Below are 21,108 nucleotides of genomic sequence, written 5' to 3'. Positions count from 1 at the left end.
AAGCACATATGGTATCTCAGTGTGTCCCGCCACACAAAGGTCCTCTACCCTGAGAGATGACACAGGGCTTGGCCAGGAGAGTGCAGGCTGTGTCACTCCCACCTGCCCCTTATCCAGGTGCCTTAATGGCAGCCCCATTCTTGCCCTCTCTGTGTTCCAAATTTGGTGATGTTACCTCTTTTTTTTTCCCTTACTATTATGAATAATTTTCTTTAAATTTAAACTTACTGGACTTCATAAATATATTTAATAGGAAACTTCATAATACTACAGTTATCCATACAGCATTAACATCACCTGCCAGAAAGAGAAGGTCACTGGCAGAATAAATATACAGAAAACAAAGCAAGGTTAGTAAGCCTGAGCTACCTGCTCCTGCGCTGACAATAGCTCTCAGTCTGTGACCTGCGTTGTAGGATTTAAAGGGCAATTTGCAAATGTCAGAAAGGTGTTACAGGTGTGCTAGCACCATGTGGAGACTTTCTCCTTGATGGAAAGGAAGTTTAGCAGGGACTCGCCTCCTCCCTTCGTGATCTAAACCACCTAAAACCTCCACCCAGGGACACAGGTGGTGTTGGTGGCTCCTTCCTGGTCTGAAGTCGGCCACTCAGAGTGCATTTATTCCTCCTACAGAGACCTCATCTCTAGACAGTCAGAGACACAGCAGATGGAGGTCCTGAAGGAGAGAGTGGAGGAGGAGGAGGAGGCCGAGCGGGCCGAGAGGGCCGAGAAAATGATGAGGCCGATGGAGGTGCGGAAGGAGGACACCACCAGGACGCAGGAGATGCTCAGAGACCTGGAGAGGAAGCTGTCGGAGATTGAGGTCTCCATCCTGAAGAAGCCCTCGTGAGTGCCGGGGGTGGGGAAGGTGGGGGCTTTGGCCCAGCAGCCCCAGTGAGAGTCAGACCAGAGCCGGGCAGAATGGTGGTACCCAGGCTGGGAGGCAGAACCAGGACATAGAAGGAGGTGGTTAGGAGTGAGGGCTGTGCTTTCAGGCTGCCTGGTCCAAGTCCCCACTCTGCCCCTCCCTAGCTGTGTGACCCTGGGCAAGTCACTGAAACTCTCTGTGCCTCATTTCCCTCATCTGTTTAAAAGGGCAGCTGAGGGCTTCCCTGGTGGCGCAGTGGTTGAGAGTCCGCCTGCCGATGCAGGGGACACGGGTTTGTTCCCCGGTTTGGGAAGATCCCACATGCCGTGGAGCGGCTGGGTCCGTGAGCCATGGCCGCTGAGCCTGCGCGTCTGGAGCCTGTGCTCCGCACCGGGAGAGGCCACAACAGTGAGAGGCCCGTGTACCGCAAAAAAAAAAAAAAAAGGGCAGCTGATAAGAATGATACTTCCCTCCTAGGTAGTTGTGAGGATTTAATGAGGACGGGATAGAGCCGAAGGCAGCTAAGGTGGACGGAGGGCTCCCTGTGTGCACGCCTAGCCTCACGCACACTGATGCCACCCCTCTTACGGACACAGGACTTTTACCAAGGACACTATTGACATCTCCAAGCTGCCCCTTTCCTACCAAAGCAACACGCCCAAGGAGGAACACCTGCTGCAGGTGGCAGACAACTTCTCCCGCCAGTACAGCCACCTGTGCCCGGACCGCGTGCCCCTCTTCTTGCACCCAGTGAACGAGTGCAAAGTGCCTGTAAGAGTGGGCAGGGCCAGGGGCTGGAGAGCAGAGGGTGGAGGGAGGTAGGCCAGGCACAGACCTCTCGTGGGTCAAAGCTTATATTTCAGGGGCAGCATATAAACTCAAATGTCCACAGGCCCCAGCAGGCCCGCTGTGAGTCACCCCTGGGGGCCTGTGGTGGCTTGGAGCCTGCACACCCCGCCTAAGGGCAGCCAGACACGCAGTGTGGTCTCCGGCCCCCGAGGCCAGCCCTATGCAGGGAAAAGCCAAGAAATAAGACAAAATGGGCCGGGACCCAAGCGCTGGCCTCCTTCCTTCCCGCCCTGTGACCCAGGGCACATCCCTGAGTCTCTCTGGGCCTCAGTTTCCCCACCTGTAGATGGCATGGCAGGGGATGAATCCAAGGGTTGCAAAGCAGCAGCCCGTAGGCTGACAGGGACTCACAGACTGTTTTATCTGGCCCACCTGGTGATTTTTCACCCTGGAATTAGCTGCCAGCATTTGAAACTCAGCCATTCCCGTCCAGATCCCTAGTCCCCTCTTCTCTGGATCTGGTAACCCCAGGCCTGCATCTGCCCTGCTGCCATCAGTGGGGTCTGCACCGGGGCTGCCCCTTAGGTGGGGCCTTCCTCAAATTCACAGAGAGACCCCAGAGGCCTGGCCCCCAGCCCCAGGGTGACCCAGCTCCGCTACTGACTGTGAACCTGAGCAAGTCAGCTCACCTCGCAGAGCCTCGGCTTCCTCATCTGTTAGCGGGACCTGCCTCACGGGGCTCTTGGGGGATCGGGAGGTGGTGCAGGTCTGGTGGCACCGAGTGGGGCGGTGGTGATCACATCACTGCACCCCAGACAGCACAGGGTTATTCTAGATCTGGGGAGAAGGGCCTTGAGGGATCCTTTCCTTCAACTCCCAAGGCACCGAGGAGGAGCCTGAGGCCAGAGAGCCGCTGCCGCCCCACCCCAAGGCCCCTGGCCTCCTGGGAGCACCATGGTCTCCTCCCGGGTGGAGTGCTCCCCCCAGGACCTGTGGTTTCTCCCTTTGCAGAAGTTCGTGAGCACAACCATCCGGCCCACACTGATGCCCTACCCTGAGCTCTACAACTGGGACACCTGCGCCCAGTTTGTCTCAGACTTCCTGTCCGCGGTGCCCTTGCCCGACCCCCTCAAGCCAGTAAGCACCACCTGGGGCTCCATGAGGCCTGAGATGGGAAGCCAGGCAGGTCGGGAGAAGGAGGCTTGGCCAGCCTCAGGACACAGCCCATGAGTCTGTCTGGGCAGAGAGAGTCGCTTGCCTGAGGTCACACAGCAAGCCTGGCCTCCGGGCTCTCACCTCTTTGGCTCCTTTGCCTCTTTCTGACTTCAGAGTCTTCCTTTCAGGACTTCGGGAGGTGGGAAAGGAGAGAGAGGGGAGGGCCTGCTGCCCATGGTCCAAGGTCACATCTCTGGGCTTCTGACCAGCTCAATCTCATTAAGAATGGAGGGAGGGAGATGAGGATGTGTGCACAGTGGAGAACTGAGAAACAGAGAGAAGAGAAGGAGGGAGGTAAAAGGTGAGGGTAATTCTGGAATAAAAGCATAAAATGACCAATCAGAGAGCAACAGACCAGAAGCTTCTACATCCCAGACGGTCCTTCCCGTCAGGAAGTCCATGGCCCCTTGCAATTACAGGCAAGCCTGGATTGCACTTTATGGACACAGGACCTGTGGTTTTCACCCCATTTCTTAACAGGCTCCCTAACCTGACAAAGGGGAGGAGCCCTGCTGGGGCCCAGCCGGCCCCCTGGCCCCGGCACCCAGCCCTTGCTGAGCAGGGAGGGCGGGTGGGGGCAACCGGGTGGCTATGCTGACCAGCTCGCTGTGCCCAGCCCTCCTACCTGTACTCCTCGACCATGGTGCTCAAGTACCAGGAGGGCAACTGCTTTGACTTCAGCACACTGCTGTGCTCCATGCTCATCGGCGCCGGCTACGATGCCTACTGCGTCTACGGCTATGGCTCGCAGGACCTGTGCCACATGGACCTGACTCGAGAGGTGTGCCCACTCACCGTGAAGCCCAAGGAGGTATGGCCGGGCTTGTACTGCCCTCAGCATCGCGCAAGACACGCCACCCTTAAAGCCACCTGTCCCTGCTGCTTCCGCCCCTGCCCCGGCTCCATTGCCAGGCAGCCCTTCAGGAGTTTGTATTTCAAACCACTGATGATTTCTCCATCTTTGGCATCTTAATACACACAGCCCATGTCTCCAAACTGGCTGCTCCGCTCGCCTTGTTGTAACTCAGTTTCAGCTACTGTGTTCCCCGCATTTGTGAATGCCTTATGGCTGATATCTTAAGCCAAATTCTTCCAAATTTATCCTATGCATTTGATAAAAATCCATCCAGCCATTTTCATATAAGGAAAATGCAGACAAACAGACAGACGTTTACTTCTTTTTATTTCCCCTTCCAGGTAAAAAGGACCTCTTAACAGTACAAAGTTCACCAGCCCTCCAGCAGGTGGTGGTTGTGTTTTTATATCAGTTGACTGAGAGCACCATAATGACCCGAGGCTGCTGTGAACACAACACTCTTAAGTGAATTTAACTGTGGGAATCATAAAAGCATCTCTTTGCATTTGGAAAATAGCCATACTACTGGCAGAAAATGCTTTTCATGAACTGGATTGATTCCAGGACTCTGTGATCAGGGTCAAGACCCAGTGGGTGTCTGCAGCTCAGGGCAGAGGATCCAGGGGCCTGGGGCATCCGGCATGATGCACATGCACCTGTGTTGCACCTGCGTGAGAACCCGGGGCCCCCGGGGCTGCAGTCTGGTGGAGAAGGAGGGGGAGGTACCAGGTGAGAGCCCTGCCTGCTCTCTCAGGGCCACCTCCCCAAGAAAGATGGAACAAAAAAGCTCCATCTCTGCTTTTGGCTCCAAAAGCCGGAGAACTCACATACGGGCCTCTTAGCCAAAATTTTAATTATGAAAATGATATCAATAGCTAATGGACAACTCACATGTCCATTGACTTGGTTGCTCCTCTCAATAGCACTGCATGGTAGGAATTATCACTTCTCTTTTACAGATGAGTGTGTCGAGATGAAACAATTTTTGTGACCAAAGTCACATAGCTGGTAAATGGGGACCTGGGAGCTAAGGCCCAGCCTGTCTGACTCTAAACCATGGAGATTCACTATTTCTTCCTCATAATAAGCCCCCTTATGCAGCCTCTGTGGTGTCCTTTCCTGGACATTTTTCTTGCCACCTAGCGCACATTTATATACACGTGTGCGCTCGTGCGCGCACACACACACACAAACGCACACACACAAAGGCTTTGCTCTCCTTCCTAGCCCAGTAAACTCTCACTTCAAGTCCACATGTGAAATCCTGCAGTGACAAAATCTGGAAAAATCTGACTCCGGGCAATTTGCCCCACTTTCTAGATCAGATCCAGATCGTAGCTAGTCTAGGCCGTGGGGAATGAAGAGGGAAAATCGCATTTCCTGAGCTCCTACCCAGATGGGCAGCTCAGACGGACATTTTCCTGTCTTTACTTGTCAGAATAACCCTGGGGAAAATGTTCTCATTATTCTCAGTGACTTTTGCAGAAGAGCCTGTGGTTAGGGAAGTGGGAGGACTGGCCCATGGTCACAGGTCTGGAGCTGAGGCTCCTTCTACGTTCAGGGTCAGGAAGCCAGCAGGCTCCAGGGGCAGCTGTGCAGGCGGGCCACTAAGGGCTACTGATCCTTTTCCTCTCGTTGGGTGACAGATGGTCAAGGAGGAGGAAAAGGCACCACCTAAGAAGTACGCCGTCAAACCGCCCAGGGACCTGACAAGCAGGTTTGAACGGGAGCAGGAGATTAAAAGGCAGGAGGCAGTCAAGGCCGAGGCGGAGAAGCGGCTGAAGCAGGGGGAGCGCCTCGAGGTGGGTCCGCCGTCCTCAGCCCTCAACCCTTGAACTCAGCTCCAGAGCGGGGGGTTTGCTGGGAATGGGGAAACAGACACGGGTCACGAAGGGATGTGTTTATGGGCCCCCAGGTCCAAATCCCCTCCTCCAACCTTCCACCACCCCCCATCTCTGCCCGGCCTCATGGGAATCCCCAGTGTAGTCAGCCAGCTTCTGGTGATAGAGCTCTAACATCAGAGAGCTCTGCCGCCTGAAGCAACTCATCTTATGCTGTGCAGTTCTGGTGTCCTTGTTCAGACTCACTGAAGATTTACCTACATACACTCTACATCCATTCTCCCATCCTTCCTTCCATCCATCCGTCCTCCAATGTCTCCTTCTATCCACCCACACTCTCATCGTCCCTCTCACCTATTTTTCCTCCCTCCCTTCTTTCCTTTCCTTCCATATAGTATTTATTGAGGACTCTCATCGTCCCTCTCACCTATTTTTCCTCCCTCCCTTCTTTCCTTTCCTTCCATATAGTATTTATTGAGGGTCTACTCTGGTCCGGGCCCTGGGGATGCAATAATAAACATGGCACAGTGACCCTTTTCCCAGAGGGATGCAGACAATGAAGCCACATGGTGTCCCTCTATCTTTCTTTGGATGAAATCTCACCCAGAATCACAACATGGAAAGCCAGTAAATCCCAGATACCCTAGAGCTCTGAAAGGTCAAGTTTGTAAACCACAGATTGAGTCAGATCCTCCCATTTTATTGATAAGAAAATGGGTTCAGAGGGGGGGTGATGTCCTCAAGGTCACAGAGCCAGCCAACAGTGCGGTGTGGATCAGCATTCAGTCCTCTCGCCAGTTCCCCAGCCGCAGGGAGATGTTTGGGCCCCTGATGGCCCCCTTCCCATCCATCTGGCTCATGGTCACCCACCTTTTCCATGCAGGAGCAGGAGAGTGCAAAGACCGACCCCCTGCACGGCCTGCGGGTACACTCCTGGGTCCTGGTGTTGTCGGGGAAACGTGAGGTGCCCGAGAACTTTTTCATTGAGCCGTTCACTGCACGCAGCTACAGCACCCAAGACGACCACTTCCTGGGAATAGAGAGCCTCTGGAACCACAAGAACTACTGGGTCAACATGCAGGACTGTTGGAACTGCTGCAAGGTGCTGGGTGGGGCCTGGGCGGGGCCTGGGCGGGTATGGCAGGCACAGTGGGTGAAGGCAGGTGTGACCTGTGGGGAGATCTGGCCACCAGACCAGGAGGGCTTTGGACTTTCCCTGTAGCTGAGCGCCCAGGGCCCACTCCTTTGCCCATACATAATCGTTTCAATATGATTATTGTTGTTCTTTTGGTTTGTATATTCTTATAAAATGTGGATTGTTAGTTCATTTGATTTTTTTAAAATGTTGTATTGAAGTGCAATACACATGCAGGAAAGTGCACTCATCCTACACGTCCAGCTCAATGAATTTCCATACATACATGTGTATAAAAAACTCAGTGCCATTTACAGAAGTTGAAAATACGTGCACACAGTTGGAGGGAGGTTGTAACTGGATACCAGGGGACTTTCTGGGGTTCTGGACAATGTTCTATTTCTTGATCCGGGGGCAGGGAACCTGGGTGCACCCAATTTATGGAAATTCATTGAGCTGTATGCAAATCAAAAGAGAGACAGGCTCCAGGCACCAAGTCCTGTGCTCTTTTGTTATTTCCAAGGTCCTCCATTTACAACCAGGCCAGTTTCCCAAAGGTAGATCCTGGGCCCCTCGTCCCCTATACCGGAGTGAACACCTCCAAGGGACTGCTGTCGCCCCCGTGTGGGAGGCGGGCAGATTTTATACACGTTCAGATGCATCTGCCTTCAGCAAAGGAGACACAGCCAGCCCTCAGCCTCCCTGAGTCCAGGGTGGCCCAGTCCTCAACGACCTCACAGGGCTGTGGAAAATAACATTCGGTAGGTGCTTAGAATAATCCCATGCTGCTCAGTAAAGGTTAGCTAGCGTTACTTTCATTTTAGAGAAAGAACGTCTTCCTCACCACACAGATGGGGCAGAGCCCAGACCCCCTCCCCCAGAGCCCAAGCTCATAGCTGCCACAGTGGTCAGAGCCCGCTGAGGGATAACGGCCCTTCGCAGGCTGCTGCAGCCCTCCTTTGGCCCTCTTCTGGGTGGAAGTTCCTTCAGCCTCCCCGCAGCACACCCTGTACCAGTGTCAGGTGGAGGAAATTTATATCAGGGATAATAGAAGTTATGAGATGAAGATGGAAGTGTGGCCTGGTGGGAAAGTGAGGCCAGAGGGGCAGTACTGCGCCACCAAGTGAGGGCACGAAGAAAGAGATGTGACACTGGCTGTCACTTTTACTGCCCCATGAGCACAGGAGCGGTTGCTTTGTTCCTTCAAAGAACCTTGATTTTTTTTCTTCCTAATTTATTTTTTGGCCACGCCACGTGGCATGTGGGATCTTAGTTCCCTGACCACGGATTGAAACCGCGCCCCCGTCATTGGAAGCGCGAAGTCTTAATCACTGGGCCACCAGGGGAGTCCCCTTCAAAGAACCCTGAAATGGCCTTGGAGTGAGGCACCACTCAGAGACTGGGATGTCATAGTTGTCCCTTCGTCTATGCTTTTTCTATAGAGATAGAACTTTAAGATAAAGCAGCAAAACATCTAACTACTGCTTACTACTTACAAAAGTGACAGAATGGGGAATTCCCTGGCTGTCCAGTGCTTGGGACTCCGAGCTTTCATTACTGAGGGCCCAGGTTCAATCCCTGGTCGGGGAACTAAGATCCCACAAGCCCCACGGTGCAGCCAAAGAAAAAAGTGACAGAATGGAGCACATGATTTTAAGAAATTCAAACATCTGTGTAATTTGATTCCTCTGCACGAAGCCTGGACTATCGGCTGTTAAATCTACAAGCAGTTCTTCCCTCACTCCGTCTCCCCCATCGTGTACCCCTCCCACCTCCCAGCTGAGCCCTCCAGGACTCAGGACAGTGAGGACTAGGATTAGGACTGGCGTCAGGGGAGCTTCATGTTGAAACCATTGTGGGCAGCTTCCATCTTGGAGTTGGGAGCGGGGGCATACCACCCCGGGGAGGTAGACAGGGATAGGGTGCTCCCCACCTGCTGGGAGTTATTTTGCAGGTGAGCCCAGGCTCAGGTGGGCTGGACTGAAAAGAGGTGAAGGACCCACACCAGGGAGGAGAAGTTCGCACTTCCCTCTTCTGCGTGCCTGTCTAGTTCCCTTCCCGCTGACACGGGGTGGGGGTGAGAACGATGAGGAGGCTGTGTTTTCAAACCTGCCATTTCCCTGCCTGTACAATCTCTGTGGCTTGCGTTTGCTCTAAACACGGCCCGGGTGCCACTGTCCCCCGACAATGTAGACTGACCTCCACATCCAGGCCATCCCAGGCCAGAGAGTTTCCAAGTCTCTCACAGAGACCAACACAGGAAGGGAGTCCCAGCCCCGCTGGGGCCTCGGTCTCCCTGTGGGGATGAGGAGGGCAGGTGTGGACTCTCAGAGGTGGCCTGGAGCCACATTCTGCTCCCCTGAGACCCAGCCTGCTGCCTTCTCCCCCCGGGCGTGGCTGTTCCCTGCCCCCCATGGAGCAGGAGGGGGCGTGGTGACTCGGGGGGGGCTCTCAGCAATCCCCTCCTCCACCAGGACCTGGTCTTTGACCTGGGAGACCCTGTGAGGTGGGAGTACCTGCTCTTGGGGACCGACAAGCCTCTCCTGTCCCTGACTGAGGAGGAGGACGACGGGATGAACGATGACGATGATGCGGAAAATCTGGTGAGCTTCTGAGGGGTGGAGGCTGGGGAGTGGAGGGGACTTGACACCCTGTTTTGCTTCGGGCCAGCCTGACACATGTCCCCACGACGTGTATGGGTATTGCGTGGGGGGGGCAGTCCACATAGACCAATGATAGATTCCTCAAAGCAGAAGGGCCTGGGCCATGCCCTCATTTTACAGATGGGCAGACTGAGGCCCAGACAGGTCCAGTGACCTGCCCAGGACCCCCCAGTGGTGCAGGGGAGGGCTGGGACTTGCATTCAGGGGTTGCCCTGCGCCTAGAGAACATGCCCCTTGGAGGAGGGCGATAAGACCCTCTCCACAAGCCAGGGGAGCCCCAGGGCCAGCCTTTCCTCACATCCAGGCCTTTCCTGCGTGGTCACCATGATCCTCCACACACACTTCCAGGCCTTTCTTGTCCATCCTATCAGCCCAGAAGGTCATTGGCCTGGTCATCTCTGATATCCTAGTCAGGGGCCGTCAGGCAGGTCTGCATGAGGCCCTGTGCGTGGAAGTCAGGGGTCCAGAGGCCTTCACTATTGGCTCTGACATCTTGAGCAAACTTCCTAAATGTTGGAAGCTTCAGTTTCAGCGTCTGCATGTGAAATGGGGGAGTGGGTTTGGTTACATTCATGGCAGTAATAAGTGATGTATTCATTTGCTAGAATTGCCATAACAAAGTACCACAGACTGGGTGGCTTAAGTAATAGGAATTTATTTTCTCACAGCCCTGGAGACTGGAAGTCAAGGTGTCGGCAGGGTTGGTTTCTCCTTGGCTTGTAGATGGTGCCTTCTCCCTGTGTCCTCAGCCTCTTCCCTCTGTGCGTGTCTGTGTTTTAATCTCTTCTTCTTATAAGGACACCAGTCGTATTGGATTAGGGCCCAACCTAATGACCTTAGTTTAACTTAATTACCTCTTTAAAGATCCTATCTCCAGGGATTTCCCTGGTGGTGCAGTGGTTAAGAATCCGCCTGCCGATGCAGGGGACATGGGTTCAAGGCCTAGTCCGGGAAGATCCCACATGCCGCGGAGCAACTAAGCCCACGTGCCACAACTGCTGAAGCCCGTTCTCCTAGAGCCCGTGCTCCACAACAAGAGAGGCCACTGCAGTGAGAAGCCTGTGCACCACATTGAAGAGTAGCCCCTGCTCGCCGCAACTAGAGAAAGCCCGCGTGCAGCAATGATGCCAAAAATAAATGTTTATTAAAAAAAAAAAAGAAAAAAAAAGATCCTATCTCCAAATATAGTCACATTCTGGGGTGCTGGGTGTTAGGACATGTGAATTTTGAGGGGACACAATGCAGCCCATAGGTAACACGCATATGCCCCTTTCTCAGTGTCAGTAGGTGCTTAACTTAAATTAACTTGTCTAAATCTTCACAACTGCCCGGCGAGGTGGGTACTAGTATTATCATGTCCCATTTTACTGATAGGAAGACTTACACACAGAGGGGTGAAGTAACGTACCCAAAGTTACACAGGCAGTAAGTGACAGAACTGGGATTTGAACCTGGGATTTGACAGTCTGGGTTCTCAAAGGTGGTTCTGTTCTACCTCCTGGGACTGCTTGAGGACAAAGTGAGACCACTGGTGTGATGTGCCTGGCACAGCTGTGTAGACCCACCTGCACATGGTGTTGAGTGTTGCCAGCGTCCTCGTCTCTGGAGACCAGAGAGCCTCCTCCCCTGTGCAGTAAATCCTGGGGCACTGGCGCCCCCTGCTGGCCTCAAAATGTGAACAGATTAGCTGAGAGGTCTGAGCAATTTGGTGCGGAGAAAAGTTTTAAATTGAGAAAATCTTATCCAAGTTTCTGTGGTTACCTAACCTGAGGACCATTTGTCTAGACAAAGCCTTATTTGCCAGATGGGGAAACTAGGCTCAAAAAGAAAAAAAAACCAATAAGGGCAGCCAGGCAGTGTCCCAAACCCTTATGTACATTTATCAGTCAATCCTCCCAAGGGGTTCAGTTTACAGTTAGAAAACTGAGGCTTAGGGGTCCTGGGCAAGTCCCTTAACTGCTTTGAGCCTCAGTTTGTTTGTTTTTTTAATTTTATTTATTTATTTATGGCTGTGTTTCTCTTCGTTTCTGTGTGAGGGCTTTCTCTAGTTGCGGCAAATGGGGGCCACTCTTCATCGCGGTGCAAGGGCCTCTCACTATCGCGGCCTCTCTTGTTGCGGAGCACAGGCTCCAGACGCGCAGGCTCAGTAGTTGTGGCTCACGGGTCTAGTTGCTCTGCGGCATGTGGGATCCTCCCAGACCAGGGCTCAAAGCTGCGTCCCCTGCACTGGCAGGCAGATTCTCAACCACTGCGCCACCAGGGAAGCCCGAGCCTCAGTTTTAATGAAGGGCCTGTGGCTTTCCTCGTGCCTCTGTTGACAGAGGGAAGGTGGGGCATGCAGGGCAGGGTGTTGCTGTCCTCGCCGGGCACCAGGTGGGTACAGGGAGGAGCTGAATCCTCCTCTCCCCCCTGTCTTGGGTCAAGCCAGGTCAGAACTGCTCGAGACCTCTGGGCTCCCCTTGGGGAGCTGACGAGCCACCCCGGCTTGGCCCTGGGAGATGAGGCAGAGGCTCTGACCGTAACTTCGGCTCCACGGCCCAGCCCTGATCAGAACCACCACCCCAACCCCACTTCTCCCAACAGGGCAAGGAGGATGAGGATAAGAGCTTCGACATGCCAGGCTCGTGGGTGGAGCAGATTGAGGTCTCCCCAGAAGGTATTGCACCTTCACTGGTTTCTGGGCTTCTGGGGATGTCTGTGGCAACTAGACAGGGGGATACCAGCAGAGGCTACCTTGGTCCCTCATTTCCGCCCCCATGGCCTGCTTTCTGCTGCAACCTCTTCATTTCTTCCTTCTGAACATAACGCACTCAGCTCTGCAGCCTGGGGCCTGACCCCAGTCTGGCATACAGGACAGGGCTCAGTTAACCCACCCAGGATGATGGAGTGTGGCCAGTGATGGAGGACCAAGGACCAGGACACAGCCGTTCCCATCCCTCACCCCACTCTGCCAGGAGGAGACTGTGCACAGTACCCAGAGGGCACAGGGGGTCTCAGGACCAAAAAGGGGCAGGCAGGGAAAGCAGGGAGACAGGCACGCTTGTGCCCCATGCCAACCTCTGCTGGCTGCTGAGGTTCCCGTGTGGAAGTGCCTAGACCCACGGGGAGGGCCCAGGCCATCCCAACAGGGTAGGAAGGGGTAAAGAGGGTGTCATGGGAACCCAGGGGGTTGGAGGCTGGGGTGGGGGGCAGAAAGGGCTTCTGGGAGGAGAGGTCATGGGAACTAAGTTTTAAGGGATCAGAAGAAGTCAGCCCAGTAAGGGCAGGAGGGGATGGTGTTTCCAGCCAAGGCCTGGCAGTGAGAGTACGGTGTGGTCAGGCTCAAGCTGAGATCTCCTCCAGGGCAGGAGCCACCCCTGGTGACTCTTCCTGTGCCTCCATGGAGCAGGTGTGAGGGCTGGAGGAGCCTTGCAGACAGCACAGTGCACAGAGGCTGACGAGTGGCTGGGGGGCTGGGGGGGCTGGCCCTCCCTTCCCCCGATCTGGGGAGGAAGGACCCCAGCCCACTCTGTGTCTGCAGCGTTCGAGACCCGCTGCCCAAACGGGAAGAAGGTGATACAGTACAAGAGGGCAAGGCTGGAGAAGTGGGCCCCGTACCTCAACAACAACGGCCTCGTGTGCCGCCTCACCACCTATGAGGACTTGCAGTGTAAGGGGGCAGCCCTGGCTGCGGGGAGCAGGAGAGCTGGGTCCCCCAACATGCCACGTGACCTCGGTCATGTCACTGCCCCTCTCTTGGTGTGAGTGGGGGCCCTGCTGGCCTCCGTGTGCTGGGAGCAGTGGGATGGAGGCTGAGGGAGCTGGCCTGGCTGCTTTAAGCATGCATTGGGCCCTACAGGTACCAAGACTTTGGAGATAAAGGAGTGGTTCCAGAACCGGGAGGATATGCTGGAGCTGAAGCACATAAACAAGGTCACGGGCCTGAACATCGACTACTTCAAGCCGGGCCACCCCCAGGCTCTGCGTGGTACGTAGACCCCACTGCTAGGCCAGCTAGGTGCCCAGGTTGGGGGCCTCACGTGCTCCTTAGAGCAGCCTCCATGCAGCTGGCATGTAGTGGGAGGAAGCAGTATCCACGTATTGACAGGGTTCTTGGGCGGCAAGCAATAGAAAGGGCCCCCGCCTCCCGAAGCAAAGCAGACACGTGGGAGGTAAGGGGAAACAGAAAATCCGAGGAAACGTTGACGGGGTTCATCCAGGAAAGGCAAAGCAGGGCTGCAGCCTATGCTGTGGCTGGGATCGGGCACCCAGTGGGGGCCACATTTACAGGGGTTAGGATGCTGAGCAAGAAAACCAACAAGTATCCCCACAAGACTGACGCAGAGGGCAGAAGTATGGAGGTGCAGACACAGCCACGAGCCCAGGAGGCTGGGAAGGGAGGGAAGAACATGTCCTGGGAATTAACAACCTGATCCAAGAAGTCACAAAAGAAAAACATAGGGTCAATACACATCTAAAAACATGACCAACCTTGCTTGGTGGTTGAAATTTAAAAAAAGAAAGAAAGAAAGAAACTAAATCAATAAGGGACCATCTTACAACGCTTATGTTGGCAAAGATGAAAACAAATGGTCCTACCAGGTGTGAAAAAGTGAATCCCTGTCACTGCTGGTATGACAGCAAACTGGCGCAACTTTTCTGGAGAGCAGTTGGGCAAAACAATCAATAATAGCTTAAAAATATGTAGGCTTTTTGACCAGCAGTTCTACTGCTCAGCAAATAGCAGGCAAGGACAAAAAATGCAAACTGCAGACGTTCATCATGGTGTTGATCATAGCAAAAAAGTTGGAAGCAGCCTGAATACCCAGCACTAGGGCACTGGTTACATACTAACTCTCCTCCCTGGGGCCTGGGGTTGGGTTATCAAGCCAGGGGCCAGAGCTCCTAGTGCTCACCCAGCCCTCTCCACGATCCCTCTCCCGGCAGTGCACTCATACACGTCCATGCAACCCGAGATGGACCGCGTCATGGAGTTTTATGAAACGGCCCGCGTGGACGGCCTGATCAAACGGGAGGAGACGCCCAGGACAATGACGGAGTACTACCAAGGGCGGCCCGACCTCCTCTCCTACCGCCATGTCAATTTTGGGCCCCGGATCAAGAAGTTGGCTCTGAACAGTGCAGAGTCAAACCCCCGGCCCATGGTGGTGAGCACTCGGTGGGCCTGGGGACAGGGTGCCCGCCCCCTCTGGTGGGCCAAGATTACCCCCGGAGGGGAACAGCCCTGACTCCCTCTGGGGAAACTTCTTTACTGAGCGACCTTTCCAGTTTTACCAAACACACGGTCTCAGGTCTGTCTGATGCCAGACGGTCCCCTCAGCCGCTGGGCCAGGGAGGTATTATTTCCTTACTGTTATAAAAAATACACACTCGTGGGCTTCCCTGGTGGCGCAGTGGTTGAGGGTCCGCCTGCCGATGCGGGGGACACGGGTTCGTGCCCCGGTCCGGGAGGATCCCATGTGCCGCGGAGTGGCTGGGCCCGTGAGCCATGGCCACTGAGCCTGCGCGTCTGGAGCCTGTGCTCCGCAATGGGAGAGGCCACAACAGTGAGAGGCCCGCATACCACGCCCCCCCCAAAAAAAACACACTCGTGACTAAACATTTAGAAAACATGTAAAAATGTAAAAAGTAAAAATATCTCAGAATGCCAACTCTCAGATATTACCACATATTAATAGGTTTGGTTTTGAGAGTCTTTTCTAACTTAAGATGTGTGTGTGTATGTGTGTGTGTGTGTGTGTGTGTGTAGGTAGAATTCCTGTATCACCCTCTTAACATTAAAATGTGAGATTTTTTTCTCCATATCATTACAAATTATTTGCAACCTATGTTTAATGTCTGAATAGCAAAGAAGCTCTTTCTAGCAGTAAGGGATGTCTAGCTATAGAGCAGGCTGCCTGGAAAGGTGGTGAGCTCCCCATCTTGTGGAGGGAGCTAGAGAAGAAATCCAGCACCATCCAGGGCTGGAGTGGCCAGACACCGAGAACCCCTGGGGCCTTGAGAGCCATTGTTTAGCTGGGAGGGGTTATTCCACATGACCCCTCAAATGACCCCAGACCCCAGCATCCCTGAGTGTCCTTTGCTCCTGTCGTCGGGTCAGGCACAGAAATCCCTTCCCACCTCCCATCCTACGCATGTTCTGGCCTGCCAGAAAATCACAGAGCGATTCTTCCGCAACCCTGAGAAGCCTGCGGATGAAGACGTGGCAGAGCGCGTGTTTCTGATCCTGGAGGAGCGCATCCAGCTGCGCTACCACTGCCGCGAGGACCACATCACGGCCTCCAAGCGTGAGTTCCTGTGGCGCACGGAGGGTGACAGCAAGGGCAACAAGATCATCATGACGCCTGACATGTGTCTCAGCTTTGAGGTGTGCCTGGGGGCCATGGCGGGCAGGGGCAGGTGGGGGTGGGGTGAGGAGAGAGCCCTGGGGCCCTCTGTCCTGTCCCAGCAACTTGGGAGAACTGGGATAGAAAGTCCTGGTTCCCAGCCTGGAAATTCATCTCTGCCCCTTGGGAAAATCAAGAGCTCCCATCTGGGATACTTCTCTTTGAGCGCCTCTGAAAATCTTCCTCTTTTCCACCAAGAAAGACAACCCAGCTGGCCTCGACTACTCATTGTCCCTACCCCCCAGTCCTGGGCAAGAGCAGATCCTGGGACCAAGGCTGGAGTAGGTCTCACCACCTCCATGGGGCTGGTTTTCCTGGTTCAGATTCTCACTCTCCTGGCACATTCCTTAGCCCCTCTGAGTCTCCAGTTCCTCTTTTATTATTAGCTGTGTTTTTATAGATGAAGAAACAGGCCCAGGGGAGGGGAATTCCCTGGCAGTCCCAGTGGTTAGGATGCTGCGCTTCCACTGCTGGGGGTACAGATTCGATCCCTGGTCGGAGAACTAAGATCCCTCATGCCATGGCACAAAAAAAGAAAAGAAAAGAAAAGAAAGAAAGAAACAGGCCCAGAGAGGTTAAGCAACTTCCTTTAGGTTGCACAGCTAGAAAATGGCAGGGGAGGATTTGAACCCAGGAGGTCTGGCTCCAGAATCTGCCTACAACCCCAGCCATTGCTGCTTCTCCATGTCACTGTGGTGGTTGTTCCAGGTGGAGCCCATGGAGCACACCAAGAAGCTTCTCTACCAGTACGAGGCCATGATGAAGCTGAAGAACGAGGAGAAGCTGGCCAGGCATCGGGCTTGGGAGTCAGAGCTGGAGGTCGGATCCCAAGGGAGAGTGGGCAGATGGGAGGTGTCAGGGGTGGGGGTGTGTCTTCACCACGTTCTGCCCCACTTCCCAATTCAGGTGCTGAAGATCCTGAAGCTTCGGGAGGAAGAGGAGGAGGCGCATGCGCTGACCATCTCCATCTACGACACCAAGCGCAACGAGAAGAGCAAGGAGTATCGGGAGGCCATGGTAAGCCTTGCTCCCTGGCCCAGGCCCTGGCTTTCCCTGGACCCCTCCCCCAGCCACACTCCGTCGCCTCCAAGGTGCTGAGGATGATCAGGGATTCTTCCGGAAAGCCCTTTATAGGGGATGAAGTTATCGAACCATGGTGGTCGTCCTTGCTGCTGAGCTGACCATTTCCATGGGTTACCCCAAAGAGCACTCAGGATGCAAGCCAGGTCTCCCCCACTTCCAGGGGCTGTGGCCAAGCCAAGACCTCTACTGCATGAGGAATTAATGAAATTTGTGTGCCCACCTCCACCTGGGGCTCCCCTGGAGGTCGCAACCTGGGCCAGTAGCCCTCGCGAGCTGACTCTGGCCACAGGCCTGAGTTATCTGACCCCTGCGCATAGGGCGTTCACGTTACCGCCTCAGGTTGCAAGACCCAGCTTGGTTTTCGAGGCCAGCTTCTAAATCCCCTTCACTAACCAATTGGTTGAAGTTGGCGAGACACGACAGGGCATCAGATGTCTGATTCTCAGACTCCCAGGGCTGGGCATCAGCCCCCACATCTCCAACTTCACTGGCCCCTGGCTGCCGACACGGGACATAGATAAGGCCCCAGGGTGGAAGAGAAAAAGGGACTCACCAGCAGTTTTTTTTTTTTTTTTTTTTTTTTTGCGGTACGCGGGCCTCTCACTGTTGTGGCCTCTCCCGTTGTGGAGCACAGGCTCCGGACACGCAGGCTCAGCGGCCATGGCTCACGGACCCAGCCGCTCCCGGCATGTGGGATCTTCCCGGACTGGGGCATGAACCCGTGTCCCCTGCATCGGCAGGCGGACTCTCAACCACTGCGCCACCAGGGAAGCCCTCACCAGCAGTTTTTGATTTAACATCATTAACAACCACTCTTTATTACCATTTACTGAGCAAGCATCTGCTGAGTGTTGGGTATGTTCTGGGGCTCAAGTAGAGACACGTGAATTCACTTAAGACACGAGAGTTGGCTGTTATCAATAATCACGGCCACAAGAGACAGCACAGGCCCCTCTGAGGCCTCAAGCACTTCTGGGTTTGAGGCCTGGCTTTGTGTGGTCACACATTGATGAAGAGGACCCCCTCCCCGGCCCCCTCTCCACAGGAGCGCGTGATGCACGAGGAGCCCCTGTGGCAGGCAGAGGCCCAGCTGGACTACCTGGCCCCGTTTCTGGCACAGCTCCCCCCGGGAGAGAAGCTGATGCGCTGGCAGGCTGTGCGCCTCAAGGATGAGTGCCTCAGTGACTTCAAGCAGCGGCTCATCGACAAGGCCAACCTCATCCAGGCCCGGTTTGAAAAGGTGCAGCCAGGGCCCTGGCAGGGGAGGGGACCTCAGCATCCTCAACCAGAAAATGGGCCCAGGGCTGTTTGCTCACCGTCTCACAGACTTGTGAGGGACTAGTCGGGGCAGGGGGAGGATGTCAGTGCTTGGGGTGTGTCCAAATGACCGAGCTGTCCTTCCTCACACCTGTTCATTGGGTGGAAGGGTGGATGGAGGGAGGGAGGGAGGGAGGGAGGGAGGGAGGGAGCGGTGGGTGGATGGATGGAGCCTTATAACAGCTCCTAGTCCTTGACCCATTTCTGTTGGTCAGGTACACACCACGCAGTTCCCGTGCATTCTCTAACCTAATCTTCACAAAGAGCTCTGTGGTGGTGGGGTGGGTTTTGCAGACAACAAATTGGAAGCTCTGAAAATGTACCTTGACCTGAGTCACATGACTCAGTCTTGACCCCTGCTCTAACCTCGTGGACATGATATCCCTCTAAACAAGATCCCAGTGGCTCCAGGCCTGTGCTTCTCTGGCTCCTGTCAGTAGGGGTAGCGGGGCCAACCCTTGTAGGGATTTCAGCCTGCAGCCTGGCTAAGAGTCAGTCGTCATCAGGCCTCCTGCTCTCTCTTCCCCGTGCCCACAGGAGACCCAGGAGCTGCAGAAGCAGCAGCGGTGGTATCAGGAGAACCAGGTGACCCTGACGCCCGAGGATGAAGACGTGTACCTGAGTTACTGCTCTCAGGCCATGTTCCGCATCCGCATCCTGGAGCAGCGGCTCAATCGGTGAGGAGACCGAGGAGCTGAGAGGACCCACTAGGAGCCTGGAGCACTAGCTTTGTAACCCCTCACCACCTCTCGTTCCTCCCCCGATTTCAGACACAAGGAGCTGGCCCCACTGAAGTACCTGGCTCTGGAAGAAAAGCTCTACAAGGACCCACGCCTGGTGGAGTTACTGCAAGTCTTCGTTTGATGCTTCTCAGTCCCCACACCTGTGGTCCTTTGCCCCTCCTGAGGCCTCAGTGAAGCTGCCAGAGAAAGAAACCTCCCCCCAAAGCCTGGCCCACGTGCTCCCTAAGCCCAGCTAATGACCATCCACTTGGGCAGCTGGCCTCGCTGCCACGCCACCTCCCTGCAGCCATCTGTTCCTGCTTCTCCTGATTTTCCTGTGAATAAACACTTGTAATTTGCCATTTGTACCTCATGGTTCACAGGCCCCAGCACCAGCCTTTTTCTCCTTCCCTTCTTTATCTATGGCCTGGGACCACCTTTATAAGTCTTATTTAATACAGCAATGCCATCCCCATTTCACAGATGGCTGATTAGTGGCTGATAAGAAGAGGCGCTGGGATCCAGTCCCTTGCAGTCTAGTGTCAAGACCCCAAGTTCTGGGGCACACACCTTGGGCTTGCCATTCCCAGTCTGTGAGCTGGGCCACCCTAGCCATGGTGGTGGTGGTGGTGGTGGGGGCGGGTTGCGATGACCCTCATTTTACAGAAACGAAACTGGAAGCTCTGAAAATACACCTTGTCCAGGATACGTGACTATCTAAGTCTTAACCCCAGCTCTGACCTCATGGGCATGATATCCCTCTAAACATGGTTCCAGTGGCTCCCTCCCAAGACATTTTTGTGACCCCTGCCTCTGTTCCTCTGACTTCCGTGGGTAGCGGCCCCAATTCACGGCGGGTCACGACCCTTCCGTCAGCCCACTCCACCCACGAGTCCCAAACGAAGTCGGCCTTTCTCGGGCTCCAGGTTGGTGGTCTGCCTCAGGGTTCAGCCGACTCATCCATTCATTGAGGCCGAGGCCGTAGGGGTTTCCCTCCAGGGCTCCACGACCGAATCGGACCCGAAATCAGACTCCGTTTCCCTCTACGCCTCCTGTGGGAGATTCAAGCCGGCGTCCGAGCCAGGGAGGGGCGGCAAAGTCTTCAGAGCACGGAAACACCGCCCACGAGCAAAGGGTAAGAAATAGGAATTACCGCAAAGTGCTGACTAAGGCCTCGTCCCCGCTTCTCTCCAATCCAAGATGGAAGGTCCGAGGCGTCACGCTGCTCCCGACGTCCCCTTCCCATTGGCTATCCTGGAATTGGTTTTCCAATAATGCGGACGCTGATTGGTCAACCCGGGACGGTTGCTAAAGGGATTGGCGCAGCAGCCCTTGGAGGGCGTCTCAAATTTTGAAAATGCAAACTAGGTTCGTGGAAGAGATGGAAAGGGGAGGACAGGGAAACCTTGAGGCGGAGGCGGGATCAAGGACACGGCAGCTCGCATTGGTTCATTAGAGGCCGAGGGGCGGCTCTTGAACACTCCTTTCTCGTGATTAGTCCAATTCAGGATAAGGGGGCGGGCACTAAGGAAAAGCGGCAGAAGCGCCTGGTTCTATTGGTCAAACCCGGAGGTTGGTGGGGCGCTCGCGGCGGCTGATTGGTGCGGGAGGTGAGGAAGGCGAGCCTCTGAGCCGGAGGTTTTGTTGTGAGGGTCGGTTGTCAAGCAGCGGCCAATCAGGCCAGGGGATGGAGGCAAGTGGGGGTCGCGCCTGGAGCGGAGCCTCGGCCTCCCGAGCCGCGGCTGCAGGTGGAGTGGACGCGGGGCCGAGGGGGCGAGGAAGCGAGGGGAGGATGAGCCCTGGGCTGGGTCGAGCTAGGGGGGGCCAGGACAGGCTGCGGCGGAGAGGGCTCTGGGTGGAGGGAGGCTGGAGCCTGTGCCCCGTAAGCTGAGAGGAGTGGGAGGATTAGGCGAGGCCGAGGGACCAGCCGCAGCTTCGGGAGGGGTGGGACCGGCGCAGAGGCCGGAGGGGAAAAACCAGGGAGGCCGGAAGCAGAGCCGGGGGTCTAGCAGGAGGAGGGGTGATGAATAGGGACACAAGAAGCAAGAGAGTGAATGAATGGGGATACTGTTAGCGCAGGGGAAAGGGGGAGAAAAGAGGGTCTGGCGAGGCAGAGGCCAAATTAGGGAGCCCAGGAGACAGGATGTGCACGCACGGGGGGACACAGGCGGCAGGGAGGAGGAGTGAATGGAGGACTATAGAGTCAGAACTGGAGAACCCAGGAGAAAGGGGA

The 21,108-nt window shown here is 55.1% G+C and overlaps 1 protein-coding gene across 2 annotated transcripts; it reads left to right on the top strand.

Annotated features, from left to right (window-relative positions):
- Positions 1–641: 641 nt before the first annotated feature.
- Positions 642–19,017, top strand: DRC7 (dynein regulatory complex subunit 7; the record flags this gene model as incomplete). 2 transcript variants are annotated; one of them, XM_079724401.1, is made up of 17 exons in its annotated part: positions 642–846; positions 1,465–1,639; positions 2,669–2,794; positions 3,489–3,683; positions 5,375–5,530; positions 6,453–6,671; positions 9,179–9,307; positions 11,951–12,023; positions 12,888–13,016; positions 13,206–13,334; positions 14,294–14,514; positions 15,519–15,734; positions 16,462–16,572; positions 16,660–16,770; positions 17,882–18,076; positions 18,691–18,830; positions 18,924–19,017. In XM_079724401.1, 17 exons carry the CDS (start codon positions 668–670, stop codon positions 19,015–19,017), a joined length of 2,598 nt encoding a protein of 865 aa, XP_079580527.1. The 2 variants fall into 2 exon arrangements, with proteins under 2 accessions (XP_079580527.1, XP_079580526.1); XM_079724400.1 differs by lacking the exon at positions 3,489–3,683 and having other exon boundaries at positions 668–846.
- Positions 19,018–21,108: the final 2,091 nt, after the last annotated feature.

This window comes from Hyperoodon ampullatus (genome assembly GCF_949752795.1).
Source record: "Hyperoodon ampullatus genome assembly, chromosome: 18".
Lineage (NCBI taxonomy): Eukaryota > Metazoa > Chordata > Mammalia > Artiodactyla > Ziphiidae > Hyperoodon > Hyperoodon ampullatus.
Note: the sequence above shows the minus strand (reverse complement) of the source record. Positions and strands in the feature narration are given on the sequence as shown.